General features: G+C 28.9%; 1 protein-coding gene across 1 annotated transcript in view; it reads left to right on the forward strand.

Annotated features, from left to right (window-relative positions):
• Positions 1 to 1,995: 1,995 nt before the first annotated feature.
• The window catches only part of LOC145256349 (uncharacterized), a 34,930-nt gene continuing 24,896 nt past the window's right edge, over positions 1,996 to 12,029 (forward strand). Inside the window, exon 1 of the mRNA XM_080115166.1 lies at positions 1,996 to 3,484. Coding sequence (XP_079971292.1) covers positions 2,574 to 3,484 — 911 coding nt within the window. The 5' untranslated portion in view covers positions 1,996 to 2,573. The remainder of the gene's footprint in view (positions 3,485 to 12,029) is intronic.

Genomic DNA, 12,029 nt, shown 5'->3' on the forward strand with positions numbered 1-12,029 from the left:
GTTTTTTTGTTTTACAGGGGAAAATCTCGTGGTGCTTCTACAGTTTATCACCGAAATTGGAGATGCCATTTTATTTTGCGCACCTGTCGTTCAAAACAGTATTTTAAACTATGACCGAAGTTAGAAATAAATAACAAAAAAATTTCATTAATTACTTCCGGAAAGAACTATGAAAAAAGTATTTACTTTTTTTCATAGTTCTTTCCGGGAGTAATTAATATCTTGTTTAATTTTTTTATTATTTATTTCTAAGAAAGTGAAAGAGAAATATCGAAGGTAATCGTGAAGAAAGAGAGAGCCTGTTTCCTCCGTTCGACTATAGGTGGCGTTACTGTCTGTCCACTCGGTTACGGAAGCACAAAATCTATATAATGGCACCCTTGAAATAAAAATGTTTTTGTTATATTTTAATTTTAAACATGTTTTTTTTTTTTGCAATCATATTTAAGTTTTTTTGTTTTTTTTTTTCCAAACATATTTACGTTTTTTTTGTTTTGCTTTTGCAAACATATTTAAGTTTTATTTTTCCAAACATTTACGTTTTGTTGCTTGTTTATTTCAAACATTTACTTTTTTTTTTTTTTTTTTTGCAAGCATAAACTAAATGTTTTTGCTATATTTTTCTTCTAAACATATTTATGGGTACAACCGTTTTTCCGCGACTATTTTTTTACGCTCTTACAATAAAAAAAAAGAAATCAACGTTTTTTCTTTTATGTTTTTTTTATGGACCCCCCCCCCCTTTCTCTTAATTTTTCTACACTTATTTTACCTTTTCCGCCAGTATATATATATATATATATATATATATATATATATATATATATATATATATATATATATATATATATATATTAAAAAGGATATTGTAAAACCTGAATCTTATTTGAAACTACTATTAAAAAATAGCGCGGTACAATAAGTGCATAAGCAAACTTTTCAAAAAGAAAAATATTTCAAAAATATTTAGTTCATGCTTGCCAAAAATAAACAAAAACGTAAAAACAAAAAAAAAACACGTAAATGTTTGAAAATAAACAAACAATAACACGTAAATGTTTGGAAAAATAAAACTTAAATATGCTTGCAACCCCCCCCCCCAAAAAAAACCGTAAATATGTTTGCAAAAACAAACAAACAAAAAACGTAAATATGTTTGGAACAAAAATAAAACTTAAATATGTTTGCAAAAAAACAAAACAAAAAAAATGTTTAAAATTAAAATATAACAAAAACATTTATTTTTATTTCAAGGGTGCCATTATATAGATTTTGTGCTTCCGTAACTGGGTGGACAGACAGTAACGCCACCTATAGTCGAACGGAGGAAACAGGCTCTCTCTTTCTTCACGATTACCGAAAAAAATATATCCGGAATTGTTTAAATTGAAAATGTTTCGATTTAATTCATGAAAACGGGAAGGTTTTTTTTTTTTTTAATTTTTTTTTTATATTTTTTTTTTTTTTTTTATTATTATTATTATTATTATTATTATTATTATTATTATTATTATTATTATTATTATTATTATTATTATTATTATTATTAAACATAGATACCATTTTTTTTTTTTTTTTTTTTTTTTTAAACAGAAAATGAAAAAGACATAATTAAAAACAGAAAATGAAAATGACATATTTATAATTGTCTAAACTGGGCGTGCGAGCGCCATTTACTGTATAAAAATTTATCAATATATAATTGTAAAAACATTTACTGAAAAGTTCGCGTAAGAAAATATAATTTTAATAAAACAATTTTGTAATGAAAGCAGCATTGGATTTTTATAAAAAAGTTTTTTTTGGGGGGGGGGGGTTCGAACAAATAAATAATTTTAATGAAACATATTTTTTTTTTTAATTAAAGCAACTTTGAAGGGTCAACAACAAATTAATTTAAATGAAACTGAAAAATCATTATCTAGTTTAATTTTGTTATTTCATGCCTGCTTCGGTCATAGTTTTAAAATGATTTCTCCCTTGGATTTCATCGACAGGTTCGCGAAATAAAATGGCGTCTCCAAATTCGGTGATAAAGTGTAGAAGTACCACACTCGTTTTATGTGAGCGCGCTGAAGATAGCCATCTTCGAATTTTGGAACACACCACGGGGAGATAACTCTCTCTCTACCTTAAATACTAGCTTTCTTCCCAAAAATCGAAACATGACTACCTTTTGTTCGGTATCATAACAAATTGTTTTTTCCCTGTAAAAAAAAAAAAAAAAAATTACTTGATCAAATTATAAGTGAATTTTTTTTCGGAGAACTTCATTCCATAACGGATACATACAATATAACATTTTTTTCGATATTTTCATTTTTTAATGTTTTGATTAAACTGTACAAGTACCATTATTTTTTTTAATAATTTAAATTTCGAATCTAGCGATATATTATGCGTTTTTACTTTACAGTGAAAAGTGAAACAAAAATCTACGTCCTTTTTTTTTTCTTGGAAAAAAAAAACGAATTGCATTAAGTTTAATTCTCGTTAAGTCAGTTTTCGGCTTTTAACGTTATCAAACCATCACGAGATTAACAACTAATATCTCCGTTTTACTATTTAGGAAAATGATGTTTAATAGTAACATTACAAACAATAACAGTGGTATCTACCATCATAATAATATTGATATTAATAGTGTTTATCAATACAAAGATTACCGTAACACTAACCAAGAAAGATACCAGAGAAGTCGCAATTTTTATCGACAAGATCCCGGCGTGGATTCGCAATGGAATAATAATTTCTATCAGAATTATAACTATCCAATATACAACGCACCCGCACCAGCACCATTCTTTCAGAATCATGGTGCAAGTTTTAGGAATTTCCGAAAACCCTTTGACGATGTTGATATCTCAAAAACACTACTTTATATACTTCGCTATGGGGCTTATAACAATAACATGAACCTATACGTAGATAATTCCGGATATATCTATGTAATGGACATTTTGAAACTACCACAATTCCAAAACGTGCGAGAAAATGATATTATCCGAATCGTCAAAGAGAATGACAAACAAAGATTCCATCTGACACACGACAGGGATAATTTTCTTATGATCGGGGCTACCCAGGGGCATACTTTGAAGCAGGTTGACCAGTTAGAACTCGCCCCCATCACAGATGCCAAGAACCACCCTTGCGTTGTTCACGGGACGACCTACAAAGCCTGGGAGAATATTAAAGATTCGGGTCTAAAAACTATGGGTCGGACCCATATTCATTTTGCCAGAGGTGAACCCGGTGATGGTCGACGTGTGATCAGCGGAATGAGAAATAATAGCCAAGTATTGATCTATATCGATCTGGAAAAGGCCCTGGAAAGTGGGATCAAGTTTTTCCTTTCCAAAAACGAAGTTATTTTAAGTGAAGGGAATAAAGACGGCGTCATCAGCCCGGAATTCTTCAAGGAAGTACTCGATCGCAAGACCAGGAAATGGCCAGCTGAAGTAGAGAAAATAACGACTTTAAGGTAAATTTGAATTATAGACAGCAAAATGAAAAAGTGACCAAAAATAGATATATAATAATTTCCAAAAAGCAAGATAAGTCACTATTCGGTAATGTCACTGAATAGAGTTTGTGGGTGATATAAGAAAATAAGTCTGTAGGAGTTAAAAATGTTTTGGTATTTTTTTCACGACGTGACCCGCCGTGTCACTGACCTGACGTCATTTAACCCCTAAAAAAAAAAAAAAATTATTTTTATTTTTTTTTAGGGGTTAAATTTTTCGGCCTTTAAAAATAATATAAAAGAAGAAATTCTGAAAAAAAACAAAAAAAAAACGTTGTTTAACATTTTAGAATGGGGGATCACTTTCCTATATAAATTTAATATAAAATGAGCACCCAATTCTTGGCCACCTAGTATTCGACATGTCATCCCTAGCATTTTTTAAGTTTGGTGACTGAGTAGGGGGAAAGGGCGGAAAAACATGACATTGTTAGTACTAGTGTTATGACAAGAGAATATTCTTATCATTATTTTGACTCTCGAGTATATATCTGACAAAGTTAGACACGGCCAATCAATTCTATGTAAAAACATATTAGATATTAACTGATATATACTCGATAGTCCAAATAATAAAAAGAATATTATCTTGTCATAGCCCTCGTTATTACACATTGGTAAAGAAATGGACATGTGAACCCTAACATGTTTTCAAGTTTTGTGATTGAGGGAGGGGGGGGCAAAATATAACAAATTCAATTTTTTTCCGGGGGGGGGGGGGAGATTACATTTGAAACATAAAATAACGATAAATTTCATTAACTTTTTTACGAGAAGGAGGGTTAAAAAAAAAATTTACGAGACCATGTACTTTCACCTAACAATTTCACAAACAAAACAAACCCTAAAATATGACAAATTCAATTTTGGTGGGACGCAGGGGGAGATTACATTAAAAACATAAAATAAAGAAAAATTTCAATTAAATTTTTTTGGAATTAATTTTTGGTAAATGTGGTCTGGCAGACCAACACGCAACCTGCTTTAGGAAGAGGGGCAATTGTTTTACCTTCTTAATAAATTATAGCAAAGAACAAAAGGCACAAAAGAAACACAAACTTCCTTTTTAACAATAACAATGAAGAGCATTTTATTTTATTATTTTTTTTTGTATTACATTTTCACCCCAAACAAGGCATATTGCCACTTTGTTGTAGGGGGCTACTATCAGGGACATGGGCATCAGGGGTACTGTGTAGGGAGTTGGGCAGTCAGATGTCGGTTCAGGTTGCACTTGAACTTTTGCATGTCAGTACAGTTGGGGAAGCAGGGACCCGGCAGGGAATTCCAAAGTTTAGCTGTCCTGGGGAAGAAACTACTGGAGTAGAAGGCTCTCTTACATCTAGGGATCTCTACTGTGAAGGGGTGGGATTTAGCTGCTTGTCAGGTTTGTTGGGGGTATTTATGTCGAGGGGGCACAAGTGCTTGCAGTTCGTCAGAGCATTCACCGTTAAAGTACTTGTAGAAAAGGCAGAGGGATGCAACATTTCGTCGATGGGACAGGAGCTGCTGAGCTGAAGTTTAGATGACAGTTCAGGACCTATCAGATTGGCGACTCTCTTTTGAACCTTGTCTAGGAGCGAGAGACTAGTGGTAGATGCACCAGCCCAAATATGACAACAATACTCCATACATTGGGCGTATGGTGGCCTTATAGAGGTATAGGATACTTTCGGGCGTTAGTAGCTTTCTAGCACGGTAGAGAGAATCTACCTTCTTCGCAGTGGTCCTGGCGATACTCTCGATGTAATTGTTCCAACTCATGTTTCCTGAGAGCGTTAGGCCGAGGAGTTTAAAGGATGTACTTTCAGATAAAGAGTCATTGGCCATTGCTATTTGCAGCAGGAAATGGCAGGTCAGGCTGCTAAAAGGGAAGAAGCAAAAGAAAGTTTTTTAAGGTCATCGTTGGTACCTTGTCGTCCTCGGCTGGATAGCATTTGTCTCAAATCGAGACCATCAATGCTATAGCGAGATGTCCGGTGGGCAGGAGACGAAAGAGGAAAGATGTTGCTACGCTGGCTGACGTTCCTTCAAGACTTTTAGGGAGCAGATGAATCTGTAAATATTTGCTGTTATCTCGTTTGAATAAGACACAACACAAATACTAATTTGAAAGATTATTTTATTTTTTGTTAACACTGCGAACATGGTAAGATAACATTTTTTTTGTTTTTTTTTTTTTGTTTTTTTTTTTGGGGGGGGGTACCGGAGTTTATGTAATTATTAACAGAAAAATTGGTGAAGTCAAAATGGAATCCACGCTATGTTAAAATATTATTTTCAAGTTTAATTAAAGTTTTACGATACCTGTGTTATTTTTTATTTAAAAATACGCTTACTGGTGTTTGCACCAACAATATTGAAGCCTACTGGTCTCGTATTAAAAGAAGACTGAAATCCATATCGGGATCAGTAGGAGAAATAAAATAGTCTCATGTCGATGAGGCCATGTATAAAGAGGCTTATAACATGAAAAGTGAAAAAAATATTAGATAATTTTGAAACATTTTTAGAGCATGCGCATGAAAAATATAGTAATTAAAAAAAATCCCAAATAAGCTTTTTGGGGGAAAAAACATTTTTAACAGTTGAAATTTTTATTTTTTATTTTTGAATAAAAAATAATTATTAAAACAAAAACAGTAGTGTTCTCGTCGAGTAGTTTTTATTTTATTCAAGAAAATAAAAGGTACTAATGCAGTTATTGAGCCGTGCTGAAATAATGACGTTATTATTTAGAAAGCCATTCTTAACATGGGGACGGGAGGGTGTTGTGTACCTATTCTGTACTTTCACCTAACAACTTAATAAAAACAGGTATCGTAAAACTTCAGTTAAACTTGAAAATATTATTTAAAAATAAGTGCACTAGCATCAAATAACATTTCACTGTGTTTCGATCTACGACATTCCATGAGAGGTGCGTACACGCTAAAGCTTTTTGTTTATTTTTGTTTATCGCCACAAGTGCTAATTTGGACTGGCACCAATTATCCTGTTAATAATTATCTCTAACTATAATCTCCGGCCCTCAAAAATATCCCCCCCCCCCCAAAAAAAAACGAACAGAACAAAAAAAGGGAAAAAAAGAAAAAAGCATAATAACAAAATAATTCGCAAATTACTCCCTAAGTTGAAGTGTGTACAACATTCGAGTTGATGTGTATTTTGCTAGCAGGGTAGCAGTAGCACTCCTGTACATCAGCCAAAAAAAAAAACTTGAAAAATAAACAACGTTTATTTTTATTTATGAAGAATAAATGCATGAACAAAACTAACATGTGTCAATTTTAAATTTTAAAAAATTAAATTAAAAATTCACATTGTTTAAAAGTTGTTAAAATTATTTATCATTCTAAATTATGAAAAAAATAATTTGAATTGTAAAAAAATAATTTAAATTATAAAAAAATAATTTAAATTATAAAAAATAATTTAAATTATGAAAAATGATTTAAATTATAAAAAAATTAAATTATAAAACAATAATTTAAATTGTAAAAAAATAATTTAAATTATAAAAAAATAATTTAAATTATTTTTTATAAGTTAAATTATAAAGAAATACTTAAAATTGTAAAAAAATAATTGAAATTATGAAAAATAATTTAAATTATGAAAACAATAATTTAAATTATGAAATAATAATTTAAATTATGAAAAATAATTTAAATTATAAAAAATAATTTAAATTGTAAAAAAATAATTTAAATTATAAAAAAATAATTTAAATTATAAAAAATAATTTAAATTACAAAAAACTAATTTAACTTATAAAAAATAATTCAAATTATAAAAAAATAATTTGAATTTTAAAAAAATAATTCAGATTATAAAAAAATAATTTAAATTGTAAAACAATAATTTAAATTATATAAAAATAATTTAAATTGTAAAAAAATAATTTAAATTATGAAAAATAATTTAAATTATAAAACAATATTTTAAATTGTAAAAAAATAATTTAAATTATAAAAAATAATTTAAATTATAAAAAATATTTTAAATTACAAAAAAATAATTTAACTTATAAAAAATAATTCAAATTATAAAAAAATAATTTTAATTTTAAAAAAATAATTTAACTTATAAAAAAAATAATTCAAATTATAAAAAAATAATTCAGATTATAATAAAATAATTTAAATTGTAAAAAAATAATTTAAATTATAAAAAATAATTTAAATTATAAAACAATATTTTAAATTGTAAAAAAATAAATTAAATTATAAAAAATAATTTAAATTATAAAAAATAATTTAAATTATTTTTTATAATTTAAATTAATTTTCATAATGTAAATTATTTTTTTATAATTTAAATTATAAAAAAATAATTTAAATTATTTTTTATCAGTTAAATTATAAAAAAATAATTTAAATTGTAAGAAAATAATTTAAATTATAAAAAAATAATTTAAAATATGAAAAAATAATTTAAGTGATAAAATATAATTTTTATTATAAAAAATAATTTAAATTATGAAAATTAATGTAAATTATAAAAATTAATTTAAATTGTAAAATAATAATTTGAATTGTAAAAAAATAATTTAAATTATAAAACAATAATTTAAATTATAAAAAAATAATTTAAATTATAAAACAATAATTTAAATTTTTTTCATCAGTTAAATTATAAAAAAATAATTTGAATTATAAATAATAATTGAAGTTAAAAAAAATAATTTAAATTGCAAAAATATAATTTAAATTATAAAAAAATAATTTAAATTATAAAAAAAATAAATTATAACACAATAATTTAAATTGTAAAAACTAATTTAAATTATAAAAAAATGATTTAAATTGTAAAAAAATGATTTAAATTATAAAAAATAATTTAAATTGTAAAATAATAATTTAAATTGTAAAAAATTATTTAAATTATAAAAAATAATTCAAATTATAAAAAAATAATTACCATTATAAAATACTAATTTATATTGTAAAAAATAATTTAATGTGTAAAAAAATAAATCAACTTATAATAAAAAACTAATTTAAATTATACAAAAAAAAATTTTAATTATAAAAAAAATATTTAAATTATGAAAAATAATTTAAATTATAAAAAAAATAATATAAATTATGAACAAATAATTTAAATTATAAAAAAGTAAATTAAATTATAAAAAATAATTTAAATTATAAAAAAATAATTTAAATTATAAAAAAATAATTTAAATTATAAAAAAAATCATTTAAATTGTAAAATAATTATTTAATTATAAAAAATAATTTAAATTATAAAAAAATAATTTAAATTGTAAAAAATAATTTAAATTATAAAAAATAATTAAATTGGAAAAAAATAATTTAAATTATAAAAAAAATCATTTAAATTGTAAAATAATAATTTAATTATAAAAAATAATTTAAATTATAAAAAAATAATTTAAATTATAAAAAAAATCATTTAAATTGTAAAATAATAATTTAATTATAAAAAATAATTTAAGTTATAAAAAAATAATTTAAATTGTAAAAAAATAATTTAAATTATAAAAAATAATTTAAATTGTAAAAAAATAATTTAAATTTTAAAAAAATAATTTAAATTGTAAAATAATAATTTAGTTTGTAAAATTAAATTTAATTGTTGATCAATGTGCACTGGTTGTCCAATCTGAAATGGATGTTTATTCCAAAAGTCATGTTTAACATGGAGAGGTTGTAAAATAAGAAAATGCCTTTCGGAATAAACACCCCCAATCTCCCCATGTTAAGAACGGCTTTTGGGGTTTGTTATTAGTGTACACATAGGTTCGAAAAAGTTGTCGAAACACAAATATATAACAAATAAATGTTATCAAAGGCAAGATAAATTGCTTTTCTACCTTACTGAATAATTTTTTAGTGTTTTTATTTCATGTAACATGTTGATTTAGCTCGAAAAACATACAGTGTTTACCAGTGTATTGGAAAATTTAAAATAGCGCCCAACTGTCTGACACAGTAAGTTTTGGAAAAGGAGTTAAAAATAAAAAACTAGACAAAATACTGTTAGAAACTGGCTCAATATATGTTACTGTGACATTGGCTGATATTTAATTTTGAATTAGAACTACGGACTTATACTAAGTAAATATTAATAAGTCTTTTTACATACTTTTTTTTTTAATGGAGAGTAGACAACGCATTTTGGATGCGTTATCGACAGCTCTCGTTACTCTCGCTTCTCCTTATTTGTCTCTCCGTCCTCATTTCCAATGAGTGATTTTTCTGACAAAGGGCGAAGAAAAAGCTGCTTTGCAGGTCGGCAGTACTTTGTGAACATTAGCCTGAGATGTCGGAAATTCTCTGTTTCTATGTCTATCCTTGTGGCCTTGTCACTAGTAAGAGTGCTGGAGGTAAACGTTTCGTCTGGGCTGACGATATCCGCCTGATAGGGACCCAAATCTTGGATTAACCACTAAGGAGGCTGTCCTATCAGCAGGTGCAAATACTGGGGCTGCTGTATTGCTATTTGGTGAATGGATTCTAGATCATGCAGTAGTTTCTGGTGGGGCCTCTCGATGCCATACTAGTGGGTAATTGTTACGGCTTTACCTTATCATGTGCTGCAAAAAAAAAAAATTTTCATGTCTTTTTCTCTCTTACTTTCCCTCTCTGTCCTGCTCTAACCAAGTCTGTTGACCTGTTCCACAAATTCCAAAAACCTCAACATGAAATATCTCCAGAAAAAAAATGCACATAAACCAAGAACCCCATCCTCCAACGTAGACCCCTACTACCATGTCTCTTTCTTCAACACCAGGGGTCTATCTTCCAACCTTCCAGAGGTTGAAACCCAATTACAGGAGACAAAACCTGACATATTATTCCTAAGCGAAACTGGCATAGGGCCGACCACTTCCCTAGACGAGTTCATAATTAAAGGATACTCTAACTTAACATGTAAATCTGACCCCCAAGATCGCCATGGGCATGGAATATGTGCATACATTAAGGATGGCTTTCCGTGTGGTAGGGATATCTCCAGACAAGACTCTAATTTACCTTATGTGTGCTTTTGGGTTGCACTTGCTTACACCACTGCATTTATATTTGCCCTCTATCACCCCCACAACAGTAGAGTTACTATCTTTAAGAGTATATCTGAAAAAATCGACCACATCCTGTCTGCTCATCCTTCGCCTAACATCCACATTTGTGGATGTCCACAATGTGAAGTGGCTGACCCACTCGAACAAGACAGATTATGAAGGGAGGTTCTGTCATGATTTTGCCATTGCCTATAACCTCACCCAGATTGTTCATGAACCCACCCATGTGCCCGATACTACCGGTCAGTATGCTAGCCTTCAAGATCTTTTTCTCACAACTTCCCCTTAGCTATGTTCATGTTCCGTTCTGTCGCCTCTGGGAACCTCCGACCACTCGGTTGTATCAGTTAAGATAAAAACGAAATGTACTAAGTCTTCAAATGTACCTCTACACTGTACTGTATATTGATAACCTGACTGGGATAACTTCCGTACATTTATATCTGACCTACCCCTGCATTCCATGTTTAAAAAGGATGTGTCCTCTATAGTATCAGACCTGACCGAATGGTTAATTGTATGCATAGACCGATTCATACCATCCAAAAAATTCCAACAAAAACCTAACAGCCAGCCATGGTCCTCCCCAGAATGTGCTGCTGCCATTGTGCACAGATATCATTTTTCCATAGGTACCAATGTAATAGATGCTCAGAGACTAAAACTGCTTTCAGGAATGCCAGCAACTACTGTAAAAGAGTAATAAAAAATGCAAGGGAGCTATATGCTCAGTCTGTTAAATCCAAAGTAGTTGAGCAGCGGCTTGGTTCCCACCAGTTTTGGCAAATAGCTAACAGGATCCTGAACAGAAGTGTGCGTTCTATCCCAACCATCATCAATGGACCCGAGATCATCTCGTCAGCATCAGATAAGGCCAAACTATTAGCCAAGAACTTTGCAGCTAATAGTACCCTATGCGATGAAGGTTATCAACTCCCCGTATTTCCTTCTATAACAGACAACATGCTATGCAACATACAAATATCTGTGCGTGAGGTTGCAAAGCTAATCAAGAACCTTGATTCCAGTAAAGCAACTGGCCCTGACGGCATTCCAGTGTTGAAAAAGCTTCAACCAGAACTTGCCCCCATACTTACAAAACTGTTTAAGCCTTGCCTTAAGTAGAAATGCTTCCCCACAATCTGAAAAACCTCATCAGTATACCCTGTATTTAAGAATTCAGGTGGTAAGTCATCTCCCTCTCAGTACAGACCAATAAGTCTCCTGTGTGTCATGAGCAAGTTGCTGGAATCCATATTAAATATAGTCAACCACCTCAGCAGAAATAATCTTCTTAGTGACATGTAATATGGTTTCCATTCTGCCAGATCTACAGCAGATGTGCTAATGGTTATATTTCATAGGATTAGTGAATCTCTTGACAAAGGTTTCCTGTCTAGGGCAATTGCTCTTGACATATTGAAGGCCTTCGATAAGGTATGGACTAAGTGCCTA

This window comes from Euprymna scolopes, chromosome 32 (assembly GCF_053919585.1).
Source record: "Euprymna scolopes isolate OS-2025 chromosome 32, ASM5391958v1, whole genome shotgun sequence".
In the NCBI taxonomy this organism is placed as follows: Eukaryota; Metazoa; Mollusca; class Cephalopoda; order Sepiida; family Sepiolidae; genus Euprymna; species Euprymna scolopes.